We start from the raw sequence: 24,950 nt of genomic DNA, 5'->3' as shown, positions 1-24,950 counted from the left end.
AGTAGGGGTATGAAGAGGACCCCTTTTTCCCATTGAATTCCATGTTAAAATGGACTCCGTCCATTTTAACATTGATTCCTATGGAAAAATCGGGTCATCGCATCCGATGGTCGCATGCGATGCGATGCGATATCGCATCGCATCTGATTGTATGCCTTAACTTAAGGCATACAATCAAAAAATCGGGCGCCCAGATAACTCATAAGTACCATAATATTACATTTACAGAATATGATTGGTCGCTGCCTGCAGTGAAGCCTTCATAAATGTTCCCCAATATACTGTATGTCAGTGAAGAGGTACATTGACGTGTACATGTCCTCCTCCTAATGTTACTAAATATTAAAGCTCCATAAACATTCACACATTGAATTAAGATGAATACCATGTTCCCTGCAGGACGCGGTCGCCATAGATGAATCCCAATCAAACACAGCAGGAAATTTATTTACAAGAGCTTGGCACTGATAACCACTATATTCTTTATGCAGAAATGTATATTAGGAGAATGAACAGGTATAAATAACATTTGCAATTATTACACAAACAGTTTAAAAATACAATGAAAACGCACACTTGTGACAACATTAAAAAATAAACACACACACAGAAGTGAATTTGGCTATAGAAAAAGATACAGTGATAATGACGGACCGCGCCAGACACGATGGCCTCTGTAAAGACGGCAACACTGAAAAAAGACGTCTGCAGTTTTTACAATCAAGTAGATCAGACATTGGCATTTTATCAGAATTCTGAACCATTATTACATTAAATGGAATATACAACAAGTGTGTGATGCTGCCATCTTGTGGTAGTCTGGAGAATACAGCTGGGAGCAACATGAAAATACAAAACACAATGAAAAATGAAAAAGATTAAATAAATATGGATTTACCTATACCAGCTCCTTCCTGGTGTGGATCATATACAGTATATGAAAAAACAAACAAAATAAAAAAAGTCTAAAACACAAAATGATCACAGAGGTTTTGGTCAGATTGCTCAGTGTATGCATTGGGTGGAGCTAAAAGTCTATTCTTTGTTCACAGACATTAAAGGGGAACTCTGCCTTCAGAGACAGATATTGTCCAGGCAGACGGATTTAAATGGTAAGCGGTGTAGGTAAAAATACATCCAATATAAAAAAAAACCCTGAGATTATATTTTGTCATATCGTAACAAAAATAATGTTACTCTTATACCAGTAATCATTATGAATAGGGCACCCTAACCTTCACAGTGTAAATACCCAGCCTTGGTTGTTACCATGGTAGAGAAAGTGTTTATTACTGTGTAAGCTTCCAATTTACAGCAGAATAGGATGACGCTCTAGTGTGTGTGTGTATATTTATACAGGTTGAATATCCCTTATCCAAATATCCATTATCCAAATTATTCTGAAAACCATAGTCTCCAAACTGTACAATTTTTTTTTTTTGCTACCGGCTACATCTGTAACTGCCACTACGGGGGACATGATATATAACTGCCACTAAGTATGTGCAATACCATGATTGCTTGGCATTCAAATTCAGTGCCTGAGATTCTACACAAACTTTGTTTCATGTTTTAAAACCTTGTTTCGTGCACAAAATAAATAGATTTGTATTTCCTGTGTTTGATGTGCTTGTACAACATAAATGCAAGATACATCATTCAAATATAAAAATATCCCAAAATACGGAATAATCCGTTATCCTAAATTCTTCTGGTCCCGAGCATTTTGGATAAGGGATACTCAACCTGTATATATATATAAATATATATATATATTTATATCATACACATACTAATGGTAATAATTATTCTCACTTGAAAAAATATTTCTCTGAAGGCAGATCTTCATTTTAACTTAAAAATGCCTAATCGAATGGTAACTTAATTTTTTTTTATAATTTGGGGGGTATTCAATGTTTCCTCTTTATTTCAGATTTTCTGAAATAAGGGAATTTGCATTGGCAGATCCAGCTTTGAAAAGCCGAATCTGCATTTGCGGAAAAGGGCCACAAAATTTTCGAATTAGCGGCCGTTTCCATGGAAAAAGAGGTGGATTTGTGAAAAAAAGGAAATAACACTGAATAGATGGAAGGCGAAATCCATCTATTTTTTTTTCTAAAATGACCACTGTTTTGCAGACATAGAATACTCCCCCCCCCCCCTTTTGTGCACCCCCAGCTAAAATCGTGATTTAAGAGACATGTGCGATTTCACACCATAATAATATAGAATTATGGGGGACATGTACTGTATGCTAAAAATGTCTAAAAAAATGGAAAGTAGAGGCCCTGCCCAATCAGATTCTAGATCTCATATCTCTATTACATTTTCCATAACTGATAGCCGGGAACTGATTGGTTGAAATGGGCAATACCTCAAATTCTCAAAATTAAGGCTTTTAGTAAATAATAGATCACAAAACGTTTTCCAGTCACGCGGGAAGTTTTTCAAGTGGCCAAGCAATAATGTTTTAGCGCTTCTAACCTATTACCATTCACATTTAATTGGCCTTGATTAAGGCTCTCATTATCTTGTTATTAGCATTTTTATTTAAACTTAAACTGTAGCATCATGGTTTTTGTTTTACGGTCAATGCGTGGTTACCTACGCTACCACGTAACGCAACACAGTCACTGCGAGCCTTCCAGTCAAGCACAACATGTAGCCCAACCCCTTCTTTCTATTTAATTACAACAGTACACAGCAAACAGGACAGTGATATCTGTTGAAGCAATCACTCCGCTGTCATAATTATTTCTCAGAATTTACTGTCCCATACTGTTGAGCGTACTGAAGTCATTCTACTGATTGCAACTCCCCGGCACATAACGGCAAGTTTCTTTAACCCTTTGAGTGCCAAGGGAATTTGTCCAAATTGGTGTAAAAACGGCCACGCAAACATTGTCATTCGTCATGATGACCTGTAATGTTTACCTTGTATAGAAAATAGCTTTTTTTCACAAAACATTATTTGTTTGAATTTACATAACATATGTGAGCGACGCTGGCATTTTTTTTTAGCGAATAATTTGAGCAATCTCACGGAGATGTCGGCACTCAAAGGGTTAAGAGATAATATTACTCTAGATTGGTCGGTATGCATTCAGTATGTCGACAACTGCTGCGTTGGTTTCCGTAACATCAACGGCAGACGTTCAACTGCTAGTCTGCTGAAAGGGTTACATATAGTGGAAATGTCAATGTTGGGGTTAGATGTCGGCACATGTTAATATGATGAACATGTCTACATGTATTCTATCAACATTGATTCCATGCTGAGGTTATGTAGTCAACGTTGTTAATGCCGACATAAACGATGTACCAACTTTGCCTAAAACTTCATGTGTAGCATTCCAGTGTACTAACTTATGTATTGCGGTGGTAGAGGATTCTATGTTATCCCTATTCCCTTGTAAAATGTGTCGGGTGAATATGGTGCATACGGTCAGGATCTGGCAGTCGGAATCCCAGCTTAATACAGACAGCAAAATCCCGAAGGTGTCTCCTTTAAGGTTAGGCGCTAGAGCAGGCATGGCCAAAATGCTGTTGTGAAATTACACATCCCAGCAAGCCTTGCCACAGTTTTAGCATTCCCTAATAGCAATACTGTGGCAAGGCATGATGGGACTTGTAGTTTCACAACAGCTAGAGGGCCATATTTTGTCCATGCCTGCACTAGGGGAAGGATTAGGGTTAGGGGGCAGGAGGTATGGGGGTTAAAAGCGTATGTGTCTGAATTTTGACAGTTATATTGCTTCTGTCAGCATTCTCTCTGTCCAGATCCCGAATACTGGGATTTTGTACCCAACCCAAATATCGAATTGCCTAGGTCTTCCCGGCGCATGCTTGCTTTAGATGAAATGTGGTGAATCTAGAATTAAATAAAAAATTCCCACTGAAAATTAAATGTTTTTGCAATTTTCTTAATACGCCTCTTCCCCCAGATTCACCGCCTATTGATGATTACAGCACAGACATATTACGCTGATCTCTACATTGAGGGGATCACAATAAAATAGACCAGACAAGAGACAGTCATGCACATTTCATTTTTATATTCAAAATATGAGGAAGCCTGCTCAAGCTGTCTCTCCTTTGATGGAAAGACAAAAGGGAATAGACTTCTAGAAAGAAAAAAAAACTATATAAACAAGGTACTGTAGGATATCTATATGGCTAGAGTGTTCTGTAGTTTTATGTTATACTGTATTAGTGACTCCCAACTGTCATGGCGGCAAATCCAGTTCAGCAGATTCCGTAAAAACAGTAATAGAACGATTCACAAAAAGCACCCACCCCATGACATCTGGTATTCTCAGAGACCGAAACCTGAGTATTCTATACAATTAGCAATTTCATCATCCATTATTGCACTGCAATAAGGATTATTTGTTGGTAGAAAAACATGTTTGTTTGGGAAAGAGCTAGAAATGTTTTCCTCAGTGACACACTAGATAGAGGAGTTTTATACATTACCATTCCTGCTGAAGCTCTTAGTAAGTACATTGTGGGCGGGCTGATGGCATCATATGACGTCAACGCCGGCCCCCAAATCAGACATCAGAGTGCACCAGAAAAGTAAGACATCTGCTGCGAACAGAGGAAAAGTTAGTGTTCCCTCTAAGCTTCTTTTTGCGGGGTGCCGCACTCTGCTAGTTTTTAAAACCTCAAAATGCACCCTTCCCTTTTGTGCACCCTTACGCTGCCCCCAGCCGTGCTGACATGCCGCTCACAACTTTCGGTGTGTGCCATCATGTTTAATGGGTATTACGGTGTGTGGTATAATGTGTAATGGGTATTACGGTGTGTGGTATAATGTGTAATGGGCATTACGGTGTGTGGTATAATGTGTAATGGGTATTACAGTGTGTGCTATAATGTGTAATTGTCATTCTGACAGAATATGTAATGGGCATAGCAGAGTATGACAATGTTTAATGAGTGTAATCCTAGTGCCGTGTGCAATTTTTGTTAGGCTGCAAGTACAGCAAGTCAAGTACAACAGTCAACAGTACAATGGTAATTATTGTTACAGGAGGTTCCTATTTAAAAGTGGGCACCTTGCTGTGGAAGCTAGGTATATTACATTATGTGACATGACTATCCAAATACAGGGGCAAAGATGGACGCCAAGAGCAGCAGGAGGAGTCCTGACTCAACTGTACGCCCCATGGGACATCTGAGTAACAGGATGTAGCCGGTGACATCACGCTGCCGGAGCAAGTGATGCTGCATCCCAGAACATAGCCACTGCTTTTAGGACACCCAGAAAACCGGTCCAACGGCCTTGTTTTCAGGTACTCTGCTTACCGCTGCCACCAAGTGCCAGCAGCATGTCAGTAAATACTGCGAGCATTTGGGGCACAGCGAGTGGGCATCTACACTTGCGCACATCTAAAGACATCGCAAGAGGTGTGTGAACATCGGGCTTACGCACATACTTCTGCAGTTGATAATCAATACCCAACCGGCATGGTAAACGGAGGCTTAACAAACGAATAAAAGACAATAAGGTCACAAAGTTCACAAACAAAAAAAGGCAGACTTCAGTAATATGCAGGGTACCCCTTTACATTACCATCTGTTTTGCGCTAGATCGCAAATGGTTGTATATAAGACTGGATGTTGCCCATAGCAACCAGATTCTATCTGTTATCTTCTAGAAAGTTTTAAATAAATAAAAAGTTGAATCTGATTGGTTTCTAGGGGCAACATCCCATCTTCAAAGGAACTCCCATCTTAGTAAATTTACTCAGGATATAGAATGATTGATATTTTACTGCACGGAGCAATGGTCGTATGACTTGGTAATCAATGTTATCTTCAGTGGAACCTCTCTATAATAACGTTCATATAGTAAATAATTAAAAGGCAGCATAATAATCCAAAAACAACAGCTAGTTCTCTACACACAAAACAACGCAAGAGCTATTAGTGCAAACAATAAAACACAATTAAATTAGGTGTATTAGAAAGTACAGTCAGGGCAAATGCATCAAACTTTCAATTTTTAAAAGGGAGAAGCGGGCCAGTGGGGTAGTTGCCCATAGCAACTAACTCACCTTTTAGTTAGCATTTATCAAATACATAAATCTATAAAAACTGATCTAGAACCTTATTGTTGTTATGGGAAAACATCTCCGCTCATTAGGTTTGATGCATTTTCTTGAATGTCCTCTTGGCGGCGCCCTACACGGTTTAGCCTTCTTTAGCTTTAATTCATCGGGGCCACTGTTCGCCATGCGGCTGCCTTATGGTGCATACACACGGCACTATTTGAAGGACAATGTGGGCGTTCCCGATCGATAGGAACGACCAATCGTTCAAATCTTCCATGAATCATTAACGATGCGCGTACCCGACGATCGTTAACGATGGTCTATGATCTTCCCTCCATGCAGGAAGATCATAGACCAGGCATGTCCAAACTGTGGCGCTGCAGCTGTTGTGAATCTACACATCCCAGCATGCCTTGCCATAATTTTAGCATTCCCTAATAGCAAAAATGTGTCAAGGCATGATGGGACTTGTAGTTTCACAACAGCTGGAGGGCCATAGTTTATGAAGTGTATCAAATCATTTCGTGTGTAGGCACCTTTAGGCAGCAACTGGGCCAGTGCCGCCTCTTTATGTCACAGTTCTACAGATATGGGTGTAACGAACGCTACTAAACACTACGATTGTCACATTAGTAATCCGTATAGAAACTCACACTCAGTATGTATATAGCGAACACTGCTGCACTTACATGGGAGCATCAGCCAATCCAAACAGGAGAGACATTTCTACCTCTAACATAGAAGACCAGATTACCAAGGGGGTGGGTGGGAATACAGCTCCAGGTCTCCACATAAAAAATAGGCCCGTTATGGCATCACGGTCATAAATCATAAGCATTAGAGTTGAATCGCCATTGTCCTCACAAAATGAAGCAAGGTTTCTTACTTGTATAAATGTGGGGAGACATTGGAGCATATAGCGTACGGCATGGGTGGCCAAACTGGTCCTCGAGATCTACCAACGGTCCACGTTTTCCAGGTTACCTGGCTGGTGCACAGCTGTAGTCATTACTAACTGTCACATTTTCAAACCTGCTGCATTCATTCCTACTATAGATCCACAGGTTGCCTGGAAAACATGCACCGTTGGTAGATCTTGAGGACAGGTTTGGCCATCCCTGGCGTACGGGAGGTACCTGGCCACACCCACACAATGCTGGCCACACCCCCTCCACTTCTCACAATAGGCTCATTTTATTTGCAGCCCCAGGCTTTAATCTAGGCTGAGCACCTAGGACAGATAAGAACCGCCAGCACTAGTTTCCCGGCCTGAAGGCGGCACACTCTCACAATTTAGCAAGGGGAATTTTATCTTTCTGGGGGGGTATTCAAACTGTGGTGATATTTCCCAACAGGGGAAATATCGTCACTCACCTATTCAATGCTGCTGTTAACGACAAAGTTGAAAGGTGTCAGATCCGACTTTTTTAAAAAGTCAGATCTGTTTTGTCGGAAACGGATGCAGATTGTCGAATTCACGGCCGTTATTCAACAACCGCGTCAGTTTTAGCCGATCCGTTGACTTTCCGACACTCGACAGCCGGAACATTAAGTTTCGGCTGCGGAGTTACAGTCGAAAGAAACGAAAACAGCCCGGGATTCCGCCTGTAGGGAAGTTCCGATGGTCGGAATCCCAGATGGAATACACCCCTGTCTTGTTGGCGCTATTTACTCGCAGAAAACTGCAACTTCTATTAGCGATCCAAGCTGAATTATCCCCTTAGTCGTATGCATGAACTATACGAAACCCAGGAGTCCGTAACCGCTGTCTGCTCTATGCTGTGGAAGTGGCGGATGAGAAGGCATATCTATGAGTGATGTCCCAAATGAATCGCCGTCTGAAATTTTAGATACCAACCCCTACAATATTTCTAAAAATCCGGTCCCTGGAGAGGACTGTTTTTTTTCTCCCCAGGTCTTACAGAATCACAAGAGATATAATTAGTACCATCTGTGGATCTGTTATAATCTGTCAGTCAGTAATTAACACACCTGTCTTCAAGATAGGAGATACGGAAGACGTGAGCTGTTAGCAGTCCCCGAGGATCGGATGCGAGGAACACAGCCTTGTTATCATGCCAAAATGTGCTTACTGCAGTCTACTACCCACCGCTGCTTGTCTTAATAATACAATTATACCTGGAATGACTTCACGCTATGCTCTAACAAGACCAGTTCATTCGAACGATTGCTCCCAGCCAGGACAGAACGCTAACTAGAAATAATAGCGTAAACGGAAGAGGATATTAATCAGTGACGCGAGACAACAAACATGGTTAAAAACAAGCTTTCCTCACCTATGCATGGAGAAAATAAGATGTGTACGTATGCCGGTGATCCATCATTCCGAGGAGGAAAATAAGCATTTGTTCTAGTGAATTAAAACCCCCCAAAAAAGTATAAAAAAAACTTTACATACCATATCGGAAATACTTTTTGTTTTTGTTTTGGCGACAATCTTGTTGGTGTAACACTACAGCCGTAAACGTTTTTTTGGGGGGCTAATGATGTAATGGGAAGTAACAAAGGCGACGTAAACACTTCCGTTCTGTAATACAGTGTGAATACTCAAAGTGTTAAAAATAGAAAAATCAGTATAAAATAAGGCACATCACACAAGGCTGTAATAACAGCCGTTTCCCGCTGTGGTTGCTTAAGCACAGCAGGCATGACATTTTGGTCCTCATCAGACCCAGTCCGCGCTCAGCTTCAGCCGGATGGAACAATTATGCTAGATTTTATAAAAAAAAATACACATTTGGCTGATGAAAAGGGCCCCGTTTCTGCGCCTGCCCACGATCTTTGCAGCGGCTGATGAACGCAATGACCTGCTTGGAGCGATGCCGTAGGAACCTGGGAATCCTCAGCTCTAAGGGTCTCTGCACCCAGTCCGTGAAGAGCGTTGGCATGTTGGCTGGATTCCAGCGCGTATTTCCCTGTGGTCTGTAACAGCTGGCACAGTCCGTGCAGGTGTCCGATATAAAGTGCAAGCTCCGATCCATGCGCTGCTTTCCGTGGTTTACCCGGGGAAAACTGAGGCAGGGGTCCAAACCAGAAAGTGAATGTGGACATCCTGACGCTTAGCTTAGGAGACCGACATAGGAGAGGTTTGGTACCGCTGGGGTACCTGTAATGCTCCTTTTTTAAAAAGTGCACTTGAAACACTGCAATTTCTATCTTGTCCCTTTGTATTATCAAAGAGCAAATCCAAAAAGTGAGAGGCCAACGTCTACTGGGAAGGTGCATCAGGATTTCCAGGGCTTCCGGTCTATGCCCTTGTTCTCCGGTATGTGGCGGTAGCGGCACTTCTCTCCGTAGCTGCACCCGCTGGACCTCCAGTAATAGCATTCATTGGTTTTGACAATTACTTTCTTCTTTGCACTAGGAGAACAAAGAGGATACATGTTATTGGGGCATAAAACCCAAACCCCATTCTTGTATATGAGCGCGATATGACCAGTGCCACGCGTCTCCCATCCCACCTGATAAGGGGTCCCTACTCAGATGACCGCTCATTGGAGCAGAGCGAGGCACCTGGCCGAAGCCATGGCGAGTGAAGCGAGCTATGTGTGGGTACGTGGTGCACTAATTGGGTGTCTGCGCGCTCAGGTGGTAACAAAGACACACAAAAAAAAAAATTACAAAAACTCAAGTGTTGACCTTTTTTCATTTTGACTATTTGCTTGTTTTTACATTTCAACGTCGAACCAAGTGCTTGTCGACCTAGACATCGTCGATGAGCTATGCCACACCTCAGAATACTAGCCAGGTAATCCTGTGCAATTATCTGCAAGACGCAAATTTCCAGAAATATGAACAATCGTTATGTTATATAAGCAAAGCCGCAATCTGCAGCGTCTACGTGTAGCAGTACATACACATGTGCCACGTGGGTGCTGGTGACTGCTCGACAGTCTAACTTACAGGGGCTATTCTCCTTCGTGGGGGTCCATAACCACCATAGAGGGAGAATGGAACCTGTGGTGAGCGCAGCGAGCCCACAAGGGGCTTTTTTGAGCACACCTCCCTGTCGGAGTACAGACGGATTCCAATATCGATATATACTGACTGTCGGAATACCAACTGTCGACCATGCATAGCACACCCGTGCCATGTCAGGGGTCAGTAATTGCTGTGAGGTTACAGATCTCATTAACATTCCGCTCATCTAGAACAGGGTTGGTTAAACCGGTCCTCAAGATCTACCAACGGTCCACATTTTCCAGATCACCTAGCTGGTGCACAGCTGTAGTCATTACTAACTGTCATATTCCCCAGACTCCCTAGCTGGTGCACAGCTGTAGTCATTACTAACTGTCACATTCCCCTGACTCCCTAGCTGGTGCACAGCTGTAGTCATTACTAACGGTCATATTCCCCAGACTCCCTAGCTGGTGCACTAACTGTCACATTCCCCAGACTCCCTAGCTGGTGCACAGCTATAGTCATTACTACTTGTCAAATCCCCCATATTCCCTAGCTGGTGCACAGCTGTAGTCATTACTAACTGTCACATTATCAAACCTGCTGCATTCATTCCGGATATATATCCACAGGTTGCCTGATATACATGAACTGGTGATAGATCTTGAGGACAGGTTTGGCCACCCCCCACCCCTGCTATAGACCATGCTGCCTAGTTCTGTAATTCCAACACTTCCACACAAAACTCACTGTGTAACATTTTATTCACACTGACAACAAAACTATAGGAAGACACAAACATATTATAGCTAGATATTCTATATTTTACACACACAAACACACACACACACACACACACACACACACATACAATTGTTACCCAGGAGCACAGATAATGACTACCCCAGTGTTTCTGAGCTGTCAGCATGGTGAACGCACAGTACTGTAACCGCACTTCTCTATTGCAGAACAATCATCTGGCCTAGCGTACTGTAGCAGGACATGAAATATTGATACATGCTGCCTGACCCCAGCACTACAGGTCCCTCATAAGGAGGCAGCAGAGGTAGGAAGGGAAAGTAATCAGCTTGCGCTCATAAGGAGACAGATGTAAGACAGATTATAATGGTTCCCCTGCACTGTATTACTCAGCTGCACTGTATTACTCAGAGATGCTATGTGGGCAGACACAGGCCCAAGGCTTGGTACAGTCTTGGTACAGATCATCCAGTGGGCAGGTGGCTGATTCTTAATGATTATGAGATGGAAGCTCTATGATTATTAGCCATAGACTACGGGGCAGATGGACGTGGCTAGCTTCCACACTGTCCGCTGCCAATGGCTTGTGTCTGGGGCAATAAGACGTAACAGGGGCTGCACCCTAGTGGACGATACATAACAATCGATCCAGACTTCTGTCATTCAAGAATCGTTAAATGATGAAACATAACAGATTTTGAACTCATACTGTCCATGTCTTATGAGATTGCCATGGTTCGTGTGCGGTGCCTCGCTGCGCTCGCCGTGCTTCGTGTGAGGTGCCTCGCTGCGCTCGCCGTGCTTCGTGTGAGGTGCCTCGCTGTGCTCTCCGTGCTTCGTGTGCGGTGCCTCGCTGTGCTCTCCGTGCGGTGCCTGGCTGCGCTTGCCGTGCTTCGTGTGCGGTGCCTCGCTGCGCTCGCCGTGCTTCGTGTGCGGTGCCTGGCTGCGCTCGCCATGCTTTGTGTGCGGTGCCTCTCTGCGCTCACCGTGCTTCGTGTGTGGTGCCTTGCTGCGCTCGCCTTGCTTCGTGTGCGGTGCCTCGCTGTGCTTGTCGTGCTTCGTGTGCGGTGCCTCGCTGTGCTTGTCGTGCTTCCTGCCTCGCTGCACTCGCCATGCTTCGTGTGCGGTGCCTCGCTGCGTTCACCGTGCTACGTATGCGGTACCTCGCCGTGCTCGTCATGCTACGTGTATTGGGCCTCGCTGTGCTTCGTGTGCGGTGCCTCGCTGCGTTAGCCGTGCTTCGTGTGCAGTGCCTCGCTGCGCTCACCGTGCTTTGTGTGCGTTGCCTCTCTGCGCTCACCGTGCTTCGTGTGTGGTTCCTTGCTGCGCTCGCCATGCTACGTGTATAGTGCCTCGCTGCACTCACCATGCTTCGTGTATGGTGCCTTGTTGCGCTCGGCAAACTATTCTATTCTCCTTCCGCGCCCTAGTGGATAGTAGGGTATGAAATACCGCCTGTTTCGGATAAAAATTTCAATAACTCATGTCGACCTTCCCATTGTCGACCTAATGCTTCTGTCAACCTGTCGCCCTATTTCATGTGTTGTCCTAAGCCCTGCTGTACCTTTAGTGGTCGACATAATATGTCAACCTTCATAGTGTCAACCTAGCGCCTGTATCCCATTAGTGTACTGTACCACTCGGCCAATCGTTATCCATGTGGAGTGTAAAGTATGGAAAAAAGTGTCAACCTTTTTACGCGCCGACCATTTTGACTGTCGATAATATGATGTCGATCTGTTGACCGTTAACTTATCATCTGGTTGCGCTCATGCCCCCATATACTGTATATCAGTTACACCTGAAAAAAGTTTTGGCAGCCCAAAAAATGTCAACATTAATAGAATTTTGTGACTTTGGGGGGCGATGTATCAAACATGGAAAATAGTGGAGACGTTGCCCATGGCAACCAATAAGCTTTGAGAAAGCATTCATCAAATATGCTCAATAAAATGTTTGATAGCTGCTGATTGGTTGATATAAGACAGTGGTTCTCAACCTTGGTCCTCAAGTACCCCCAACAGTTCATGTTTTGCAGATCACCCAGCAGAACCACAAGTGAAATAATTAGCTTCACCTGAGGATCTTTTCAAATGTTTCAGTGTATAATGAGCGCACCGCTCATTATACACTGAAACATTTGAAAAGATCCTCAGGTGAAGCTAATTATTTCACTTGTGGTTCTGCGAGGAGACCTGGAAAACATGCACTGTTGGGGGTACTTGAGGACCAACGTTGAGAACCATTGATATAAGCAAACTGTAAACTAAGTAAACTGTAAACAAAAAATTGGAGAGTGATAAACAGCCAGCCACTCAGCTTTTTACTATCACACTACAGGCTGGGTTTGAAAAATGACAGTTAGGGGTCAATTGGGAGTTTATTTATCTCTCTCCACTCCATCAGTTTTTAAAAGCTTGGTGCACCTGGCCCCTTGTGCGATTCAGCACTGCATACACCCACAGCCAGCCGTACTCAACAAGGGTGAGAAAGTCCTACTCAACTCTGTCCTGTCACCAATTGCAGCTAGGGGTAACTGGGTGGTGAAGGAGCACTTGCACACTTCCGTTCATTTCTACATCCGTCCTAATGTCATGAACAGAATATTGATAAAGGTCGTATGTTTTCAGTGATGGACAATTCACACTCTGTGCAGCTCTTTGAGCATTTAAAATCTTAAACCTTCTGAGTCCTGAATACCAGACGCGGCGCAGCGTGTTACTGTTGCGGAGGAACTTACTTTAATACAGTTGCCTTTGCTTGTGCGTCTGATGTGCTAACAGTAGAGGGTCGGTAAGGCTTGTCCGGGTATCGAATCAGTAACCTCGTGTTCTCAATTTCTTTGCCCTGTTGGTGGAAGAGGGAAAAAAAACTAGAACAAGCAGGAAGCACTGATCACATTCATCCAGGACAATGTAAGCGGGTGGCCAGGGGAGGCCGTCATCTCATAGCAGCACACACTGTCCACGACTTCACTGATTACCCTGCTTATTGTTCATATTATACTTGTGGGGCCTACACACATAGCGATTTCAGCCCATTCTCTGAGCGATGTTACTTCATTTAACTACATTGCTCAGAAAATGCCCCTACATCGCTGTGTGTGTAGAGGCCATAGCAAAGCGATGCGCAGCCTAACCTGAGAACACTGGCCCTGACAAATCACTCAGCGGTGATGCTTACTCACCTACTACTTACAGTATGCTTACTCAACTACTACTTACAGTATGCTTACTCACCTACTACTTACAGTATGCTTATTCACCTACTACTTACTGTATGCTTACTCAACTACTACTTACAGTATGCTTACTCACCTACTACTTACAGTATGCTTACTCACCTACTACTTACAGTATGCTTACTCACCTACTACTTACAGTATGCTTATTCACCTACTACTTGCAGTATGCTTACTCAACTACTACTTACAGTATGCTTACTCACCTACTACTTACAGTATGCTTACTCACCTACTACTTACAGTATGCTTACTCAACTACTACTTACAGTATGCTTACTCACCTACTACTTACAGTATGCTTATTCACCTACTACTTACACTATGCTTACTCACCTACTACTTACACTATGCTTATTCACCTACTACTTACTGTATGCTCACTCACCTACTACTTACAGTATGCTTACTCACCTACTACTTACAGTATGATTACTCACCTACTTACAGTATGCTAACTCACCTACTTACAGTATGCTTTCTCACCTACTACTTACACTATGCTTACTCACCTACTACTTACAGTATGCTTACTCACCTACTACTTACAGTATGCTTACTCACCTACTACTTACAGTATGCTAACTCACCTACTACTTACAGTATGCTTACTCACCTACTACATACAGTATGCTAACTCACCTACTACTTACAGTATGCTTACTCACCTACTACTTACAGTATTCTTACTCACCTACTACTTACAGTATGCTCACCTACTACTTACAGTATGCTAACTTACCTACTACTTACAGTATGCTTACTCACCTACTACTTACAGTATGCTAACTCACCTACTACTTACAGTATGCTTACTCACCTACTACTTACAGTATGCTAACTCACCTACTACTTACACTATGCTTACTCACCTACTACTTACACTATGCTTACTCACCTGCTACTTACAGTATGCTTACTCACCTGCTACTTACAGTATGCTTACTCACCTACTACTTACAGTATGCTTACTCACCTACTACTCACAGTATGCTAACTCACCTGCTACTTACAGTATGCTTACTCACCTACTACTTACAGTATGCTAACTCACCTACTACTTACACTATGCTTACTCACCTGCTACTTACACTATGCTTACTCACCTGCTACTTACAGTATGCTTACTCACCTGCTACTTACAGTATGCTTACTCACCTACTACTTACAGTATGCTTACTCACCTACTACTCACAGTATGCTAACTCACCTACTACTTACAGTATGATTACTCACCTACTTACAGTATGCTTACTCACCTACTACTTACTGTATGCTTACTAACCTACTACTTACACTATGCTAACTCACCTACTACTTACAGTATGCTCACCTACTTACAATATGCTTACTCACCTACTACTTACAGTATGCTTACTCACCTACTACTTACAGTATGCTTACACTATGCTAACTCACCTACTACTTACACTATGCTAACTCACCTACTACTTACAGTATGATTACTCACCTACTTACAGAATGATTACTCACCTACTACTTACACTATGCTTACTCACCTACTACTTACACTATGCTTACTCACCTACTACTTACACTATGCTTACTCACCTACTATTTACACTATGCTTACTCACCTACTACTTACACTATGCTTACTCACCTACTACTTACACTATGCTTACTCACCTACTACTTACAGTATGCTTACTCACCTACTACTTACAGTATGCTTACTCACCTACTATTTACACTATGCTAACTCACCTACTACTTACAGTATGCTTACTCACCTACTACTTGCAGTATGCTTACTCACCTACTACTTGCAGTATGCTTACCCACCTACTACTTACGTATGCTTACTCACCTACTACTTACAGTATGCTTACTCACCTACTACTTACAGTATGCTTACTCACCTACTACTTACAGTATGCTTACTCACCTACTACTTACAGTATGCTTACTCACCTACTACTTACAGTATGCTTACCCACCTACTACTAACAGTATGCTTACTCACCTACTACTTACAGTATGCTTACTCACCTACTACTTACAGTATGCTTACTCACCTACTACTTACAGTATGCTTACTCACCTACTACTTACAGTATGCTTACTCACCTACTACTTGCAGTATGCTTACTCACCTACTACTTGCAGTATGCTTACCCACCTACTACTTACAGTATGCTTACTCACCTACTACTTACAGTATGCTTACTCACCTACTACTTACAGTATGCTTACTCGCCTACTACTTACAGTATGCTAACTCACCTACTTACAGTATGCTTACTCACAGTGGTCCAAATGTACAGTGTGCCCAAATGAAAAGGAGACTTTTGCTGTAGCGGCGTTGTATCTAACCGCAGTGGGTTAATGTGTTTGCCGATAGATGGTGTGGTGTTTTTCCAGTTGCGTATGTGTAGTGAACAGCTTCGCCTCCGATTCTTCCTTCCTAGAAAGTTGTTTTGCGCGGTCGGATGCATGATGGATTCCTCCAGAACAGCGCAAAGAGATGTTATCCAATTTATTCACACAGAAGGCGACCAGGCTTCAGAAATTTATCGCAGAAAGAAGGCTGTGTACCGGGAACAGTGTCTCGCACGGTGCACCATATTCTGCTGGTCATCTATCGGCAAACACATTAACCCACTGCGATTAGATACAACTCCGCTACAGCAAAAGTCTCCTTTCATTTTAGGCACACCTTATATTAAGACTTAAGCCTTTAAGGCTTAAAACATCTGCCCCGGTAAGCTTCCTCGACTTAATGCTGGGTACACACCAGAACGATCTGGCCTCAATTCCCCCAATTTCGATACAATCTCGACTGATTGTATGTAAATTGGGCATGTTTTGGATCGGATTCCGATCCGATGGGCGTCCCCCGCTGGTCGTTTTGGGAGATCCTACCTGCTGCAGTCAGGATTTGTCAACGATCCCTTCTGCCGGGTGCAGATCATGTGCGCTATACAGATTGCGCAACCATCGTACGATCGTCTCGCGATCTGCTCCTGATCACGATCGTTCTGGTATGTACCCTACACAACATTATGCTGATGCTAGAAACATGGACGTTTTCAACATTCATTTAAAATATTTACTAATTTTGTCATTATTAAAACCCCTGGAGAGTTCAAAACTTTGACTATAACTGTGCACTAGATAAATAATTGGCTGTTTATCTACAATCCTGGCAAGTACGCTGTTTTTTTGCACTCTGTTTGAGTTTGCATGGACTTTGCCCCACTGTATTTCTACTGGAGAACCCCTGCATTTGTCTGTTTGTTTGGGCTAATCTCGTGAACCGTTGGACGGAATAATCTATGATAATAAGGGAGATGTGCAGTGACAATTTTAGTAACAGTAGAACGGTAGTGCTCTGCTCTACACTGCACACAATGGACAAAAGTGGTACTGCAGTAGCTCTGCTCTCATAGGTTTCAGACAATATTGGGTATATATATATCGGTTGCGATATCGACCGATATATCGGATGCGATCAGAACCGATTTTTGACCTGTTCAGAATGATTTTATATAGTGTGGCGAGCGCAGTAATCCGCGTCCGCTCGCCACGCTTCAGGCTCGGTGGCTCGTCACACTATATAAAATCAGCTCCATGCGTAATGGGGTTATGAACAGGTCAAAAATCGGTTCGGATCGCATTGATATATCGGCCGATGTCGCATTCGGTATATCGACCGATATCGCATCCGATATATTGGGCGCCGTGAAAATACACAAGTACCCAATATTGCAGCTCATCTTTCACATGTATCCCCACCCCATCTGTCCTTACTTCTCCTCCTTCACCTGCTTCCCTGAGTCATCATCAGTAATATAGGAAAGTCTTTCCCACAAGTGCCTCCGCCTCTGCAGCCGCATACCTGCCTCCCCTAATGTGCCTCTAACGCAGGGCTGGGCAACACCGGCCCTCCAGATGTTGATGAACTACACATCCCAGCATGCCTTGCATCAGTTTCAGCATGGCCACATAGCAAAACTAACGCAAAGCATCCTGGGATGTGTAGTTCATTAACATCTGCAGGGCCAGTGTTGCTCAGCCCTGCTCTAATGGGAAAATGCAGGATTTATGGTGGGGGCGTATATATAGATACATATACAAACTGCACACACAAGCATACATACATACATACATACATACAACACTGGACACACAGACATTGCACACACAACACACCATATGCATACATAGTTCACAATGCACATTGCACACACATACAGCAGGGTTGCCTACCTGACCCTCTCCATGAGGGAGAAAATGCTCTGCTCCTGCACTTCCCTGGTAATGTATGATTGCCATCACCTGTGGTGAAACACCTTTCTTATCAATTACCTAGCTCCCCACAGGTGATAGCAATCGTACATTACCAGGGAAGTCCAGGAACAGAGCATTTTCTCCCTGAAGGAGAGGGTCAGGTAGGCAACCCTGACATACAGAGTATATTACACACACAGCACACCACATCACATAGGAATTGCACACACACGTATAATACACCACACATTTCTCACACAGCATATTACACACCACACACATACACATGCCAAACCACTAGGGTGACCAACTTATCCCTTTAATCCGGGACACATATTAATTACACAGGTTCTGTGAATGGCTTTCACCTGGTTTTAAACTGCCACACCTCAAGACTCCAATTCACCTGGTTTTAAACTGCCACAGAACCTGTGTAATTAGTATGTGTCCCGGATTAAAGGGATGAGTTGGTCACCCTACAAACCACACATACATAGCACACTACATGCACACATACATAGTATACCACACACAGTACAATATTATATATATGTCAGCTGTGCAATGGATCGGCAGGCACTGCATGCATGTATGCTCTGACCTCCGTCCCCATGACTCCCATCCTACCTTCCATGTGCATCTATCATTTCCCTCACATATGTACCACTGCGCACGCGTCCCCTTCTGGCGGCTGGCGAATCTACCGCCAGCCCCTGCAAGGAAGAGGGACGCTCCATCTGTATATATGTAAAAATCATCCACCATATGGATGATTGAATAAAATAAAATAATCAGTGTTAGCACTGGGGGTTGCCCATAGGAATAGATCTCACTATACAGACAGACAATGGGCCAGATTCTCTAAGCTTCAAAAGTGATAAAATGGAGAGTGATAAACAGCCAGCCAATCAGCTCCTGCCTGTCATTTTTCAAACACAGTCTGTGACATGGCAGGTAGGAGCTGATTGGATGGCTGTTTATCACTCTCCATTTTATCACTTTTGAAGCTTAGAGAATCTAGACCAGTGTGAGCCCACCAGCTAGGTAGAACAGTCTGCAGGTAACAAGTCTCTATCAAACACAGCTGGCTTCCTTAAGGGGCATCATTTGAAAGGTGTTACCTTGTGCCATTTAAATACAATCCATTGGGCACCTGTATTGCGCTAAAAATCAAGTAAAAGCTACAGCAGAATTCTGTACATCTACTGTGTATCCGATGCCATTGTCACAAATAAGTGTAATAATATTCTCGATCTAATGATTCACACAAAACTAATCAGTGACGGTCACAACTTTGTGTTCGATCATTGCCCATATATATTTTTAGATTTCTCCTACCAGCAGCAGGGGACACTGCAGTATTCACGTGTGGGATAGAGTGGGTGCATTGGTGGAGTCGGCACTTTAAGTGAAAATTTGAATGTGGCTGGCTCCTCCCCCCTCTATTCCCACCCGGACCCCAGTCTTAGAAAAAGTGCCGGAGGAGTCGGTACTCCAGGCACTGTCTCCTGAGGAGACTAGGTTTTTGTTTATTTTATTTTGTTTTCTACAAAGTTTGTGTAGTAGCACAGGCAGCACCGCGGATAGGGTCTGCCTGTGTCGAGTAGGAGCTCTGGAGAGGCTGGTCGACACTGCTTGCAGTGTTCCTCCAGTTCTCAGCCACCGGAGCGTCGGCTCCGGGGACCCGCCGCAGCTGCTTGCGGCTTGCGTTACGGGTCCACGGCAGTTCCCCCCGTTCCAGAGCGGTGTTGGAGGCGCTAGGCGCCGGGAGAGGGGGCGGCCAGGTTGGCGCGCTGGCTGAGCAGCTCGCGCCGGATTTTTGTGTGCGATGACGTCACCGCTCCCCGCCGGCAGCGCGCTGAAGACGCGAGTGGCTTGTGGGAGGAACTTCTCTGCACAGTCGCCATTGCTGTCGGCGTGCGGGTGAGCGGTGCTGCTGCAAGGAGGAGAGTCTGCAGACCCGGTTCTCTGGTTCCTGCGAGGCTACTGAGCGCTACCTTCCTACGCTACAGGGGTACTGTAAGTTGTGGAAGGGTTGCTTAACACACACACACACACATATCGGGAGGGTTGTGGCTGCTCCCTCCCTGTGGACACCCGGGCCCTGGGCTGCAAATTGGTATATTCAGGGCTATCTTGTGTCTGATTTGAACTGGTGTGTGGGTGTGTTTGAGTGTCCTAATTTGTTGCTATTTGGTACACATTATAGGACTGTGGGCAGTTATGGCTGGAAAAACTTCTTCCAAGGCTGCAGTTAAATTGTATTCTTGTAAAACCTGCAAGGGGCAATACACCCAGCATGTGAAGGGTGTCTCTCTCTGTGAGCAGTGTTATGCTGTGGCAAAATCTTCTGCTCCTGTTTTGTCCCCTCAGCCTCCGCAGATTGCTGTGGATCCTTTTCAAAATGTATTAGCAGGTTTGACTGCTGAATTGATGGCGTCTAGAAAGGATAGGGAGTTGTTACAAACTCAGCTCACTAAGCTTGCTTCGTCTGAACCAAGTTGGGCAAAGACGCTTATCAATTCGGTAGATTCTCTGTCACAGTCCTTAGCGGACTCTGTACAGAAAAAGATTCCTTCGCCAGCCGTGGTTAAAAGAAAGGCACCGGCTGCTTTATATTTGCCTCAGCATGAGGATGAGGATGAAGGGTTTGAATTTCTTGAGGAGGGAGAGGTGCTTGCAACTCAGGACCCTCCAGAGACTGATCTTGATGAAGAGGAGGCTCAGGGAGTGGATGGTCTCATTAGGGCTGTTAGAACTACCCTTAATTTAGAAGAGACACAAGTCCCTCCCCAGGTGTCTATCTTTGGACGGACCCAAAAGAAGCCTCTGTATTTTCCAGATTCTGCGGAGCTGGACAACCCGTTGCTTGATATTTGGAAAGTTCCAGACAAGAAATTTCAGATTTCTTCACGGATTAAGTCGTTGTATCCGTTTGATCCAGAGTCCAGGGGAAGGTGGGAGATTCCCCCGTCTCCTGATGTTTCTCTGTCTAGGCTCTCTAAGAAGTCCACGCTTCCGGTTCCAGGGGCGGTTTCCCTTAAGGAGGCTCCGGATCGCAGGTTGGACACTACTTTAAAAGCTATTTTCACTACTGCTGGGGTGTTACTGAGACCGGCGATGGCCTCCGCCTGGGTGGCTAGGGCCATGGAGGTGTGGGCTACTCAGCTTATCTCAGGCCTGGAGCAGGACTCTCCTAGGGAGGATTTGTTATCCTTGGCGGAGTGCATCAAGGATGCATCGACGTATATCGGAGAGGCATCTTCGGATGTTGCGTCTCTAGGTGCTAGAGTTTCTGCCTCAGCTGTGGTGGCCAGGCGTACAGTTTGGTTGAGGTCTTGGCAAGCAGAAGCGGAGACCAAGAAAGCGGTGGAAGCGTTGCCATTTGCAGGGGAGACGTTGTTCGGGTCTGAGCTGGATAAGCTCATATCTCAGGCCACAGGGGGTAAATCAGCTTTTTTACCATCCTCTGCTCCGGCACCAAAGAGGCAGTTCATGGGGCCTTCCTTTCGGGCCTTTCGTGGTTCCTCCAGTGGTCGAGGTAGATCCAGAGGAGGTTTTTCCTCTTTCAGAGGGCGCAGGGGTAGAGGGGCAAGAGTTGCTCCAGCCGCCTCTGCCGCTGTTAGAAGACAGGATCCCAAGCCCACGGACAAGCCAGTGGCATGACGGGCTCGCAGCTCACGTGGGGAGTCCCACTGTGGGTGCGCGTCTGCTGCTGTTTGTCGAAATGTGGAAAACCCATTGCAGAGATGCGTGGGTATTGGACATAATATCGCAAGGATACAAGCTGCAGTTCGCTTCTCTCCCCCCGTCAAGATTCTTTCCAATTGGCCTTCCCAAACTCGAGGAAACAAAACAGGCTCTTTTTGGAGCAGTTCAAGGTCTTCTGGATTCAGGAGTAGTTATTCCAGTTCCGGCTCACGAGCAGGGAAGGGGATTCTACTCAAGCGTATTTGTGGTGCCCAAGCCGGACGGCTCGGTGCGACCAATTTTGAATTTAAAAGATCTAAATCTGTACATTTGCTATCAGAGATTCAAGATGGAGTCCATTCGGTCAGTAGTGGCGTCCCTGGAGGGCGGAGAATTTTTGATGTCGCTAGATATAAAGGACGCATATCTGCACGTTCCCATATGGGTCCCGCACCAGAGGTTTTTGAGGTTCGCAATAAACGATTGCCATTACCAATTCAGGGCTCTGCCGTTTGGCCTGTCATCGGCGCCCAGAGTGTTTACCAAGATTATGGCGTGCATGGTTGCAGCTCTCAGGCTCAGGGGTATTACGATTATCCCGTACTTAGACGACTTGTTGATCAAGGCTACAAGCCGGGAAAAGTTGGTCGAGGATGCTTTGGTCACATGCAGATTCTTGACAGATCTTGGTTGGGTCCTAAATTTCAGGAAATCACATCTAACTCCGTCAAAAAGATTAAAGTTCCTGGGACTCATCTTGGATACAGAGAACGAGACTGTTTCGCTTCCCATGGAGAAGATCACAGCCATACAAAGGATGGTTCGTCAGATCCTCGCTACTCGCAGAGTGTCGGCTCACGTTTGCACTCGTTTACTGGGCATGATGGTGGCCGCGTTCGAGGCTCTACCCTATGGTCGGTTTCATACCAGAACTTTCCAAGGAAACCTTCTGTCCCAGTGGTCAGGGTCCCATTTGCAGATCCACAAGAAGATTCTTTTGTCCAGGGAGGCTCGGCTGTCTCTAAATTGGTGGCTGTCCACTCAACATCTGTTGAGGGGCCGCAGTTTCAAGCCCTGCGACTGGACCATTCTATCGACGGATGCCAGCCTGACAGGTTGGGGGGCGGTGACCCTAAACCATACCTTTTAAGGAAGGTGGTCCATGCAAGAGGCGAAGTTGTCCATAAATGTGTTGGAGCTCAGGGCCATCAGACTGGCGTTGTTCCAGGCCCACGACTTGATCAGGGGCCGTTCGATTATGGTACAATCGGACAATGCGACGGCTGTTGCATATATAAACCGCCAGGGGGGAACCAAGAGCAGGGCAGCAATGAAGGAGGTTCGGCCAATTCTAGAATGGGCGGAGGCCTTTGCCCTCAATTTCTCGGCAGTGTTCATTCCGGGGGTGGAGAACTGGCAGGCGGACTATCTCAGTCGCCAGGATTTTCATCCAGGAGAATGGGCCTTGAATCCGGAGGTTTTCGATATGATAACTCGGAGATGGGGCACTCCCCAGATGGACATGATGGCGTCCAGGCTGAATCACAGACTTCCCCTCTACTGTGCCAGGTCGAGGGATCCAGCAGCGGTGGCGGTGGACGCCTTATCAATCCCTTGGGATTTCGAGCTGATCTATGTATTTCCCCCGTTTCCTTTGATACCGAGGGTTCTCAAGCAGATAAAAAAGGGATCAGCGTCTGTAATAATGATAGCTCCAGATTGGCCGAGACGGGCCTGGTACTCGGATCTGAAGGGTCTACAGGCAGACGTTCCGTGGCGTCTACCTCTCAGGGAAGATCTGTTGCAGCAAGGACCATTCGCCTACCCAGGCTTGATGCAGCTGCGTTTGACGGCGTGGCTATTGAGGCCGACCTGTTAAAAAGGAGGGGAATCCCGTCGTCGGTGGTTCCCACCATGCTAAAGGCTAGGAAGGAGGTCACCTCTGCGCATTATCACAGGATCTGGAGGGCTTATGTGGCATGGTGCCAACAGAAGAAGGTGGAAAGAGCGGTCTTTCGACTTTCTCGGTTTTTGGAGTTCCTCCAGTCGGGTTTGGACAGGGGGCTGCGTTGGAGCTCTCTTAAGGTCCAGATTTCGGCATTATCGATCTTCTTTAACCGTAAATTGGCACTTATTCCAGAAGTGCAGACCTTTTTGAAGGGGGTCCTGCGGCTGCAGTCCCCTTTCATTCCACCGTTTGAGCCTTGGGACCTGAATTTGATCTTGAAGTTCCTGAAGTCTGACTTATTTGAGCCTCTCGAGGGAGCGGATCTCAAGTATTTATCTTGGAAGACGGTTATGCTTCTGGCCCTTGCTTCGGCCAGGAGGGTTTCAGAACTGGGGGCGTTGCTTTGTCACCCTCCGTTTCTGGTTTTTCATAGAGACCGAGCAGAACTTAGGACTAAACCTAATTTCCTTCCGAAGGTGGTCTCAGGGTTCCATGTGAATCAGCCGATTGTGGTCCCGGTTCTGTCAGGCTCCACGGAGTCATTGGACGTGGTAAGGGCGTTACGTGTCTATGTGGACAGAACGGCGTCTTTCAGGAAGACTGAGAGTTTGTTTGTTCTCTACGGTGCAGAAAGGAAGGGATGGCCGGCATCTAAACAATCTTTGGCCAGGTGGTTGTGCTTGACTATTAAGGAGGCGTACGCAAGGGCTCGTATGCAGGTTCCGTCACGCATTTCTGCACACTCTACTAGATCGGTCAGCACCTCGTGGGCGGCAGCCCGAGGGGTATCTATTTCGCAGGTTTGCAGAGCTGCCACCTGGGTGGGCTCCAACACCTTTGCGAAGTTTTACAGATTTGACAGGTTTGCCAGAGAGGAGTCATCTTTTGGCAGAGCTGTTTTGCAGGATCCTCAGCGCTCGCCCTCCCGGGTGTAGTGCTTTGGTATTATCCCACACGTGAATACTGCAGTGTCCCCTGCTGCTGGTAGGAGAAATAAGGAATTTGGTACTTACCGGTAATTCCCTTTCTCCGAAGCAGCAGGGGACACTGCACGCCCTCCCAGCGCTGAGTTTTG

At 45.2% G+C, this 24,950-nt stretch overlaps 1 protein-coding gene across 1 annotated transcript in view; it reads right to left on the bottom strand.

Moving 5' to 3' along the window:
- Nucleotides 1-426: 426 nt before the first annotated feature.
- The window catches only part of LOC146009319 (uncharacterized), a 67,538-nt gene continuing 43,014 nt past the window's right edge, over nucleotides 427-24,950 (bottom strand). The window contains exons 14-15 of the mRNA XM_083149569.1: nucleotides 13,483-13,589; nucleotides 427-9,440 (exon numbers count right to left, since the gene is read on the bottom strand). Of these exons, the coding sequence (XP_083005695.1) occupies nucleotides 9,305-9,440; nucleotides 13,483-13,589 (243 nt within the window). The 3' untranslated portion in view covers nucleotides 427-9,304. The remainder of the gene's footprint in view (nucleotides 9,441-13,482; nucleotides 13,590-24,950) is intronic.

Source organism: Crinia signifera, chromosome 6 (assembly GCF_055691185.1).
Source record: "Crinia signifera chromosome 6, ASM5569118v1, whole genome shotgun sequence".
NCBI classification, from domain to species: domain Eukaryota; kingdom Metazoa; phylum Chordata; class Amphibia; order Anura; family Myobatrachidae; genus Crinia; species Crinia signifera.
The sequence above is the reverse complement of the archived record's forward strand: the minus strand, read 5'-3'. Positions and strand labels throughout refer to the sequence as shown.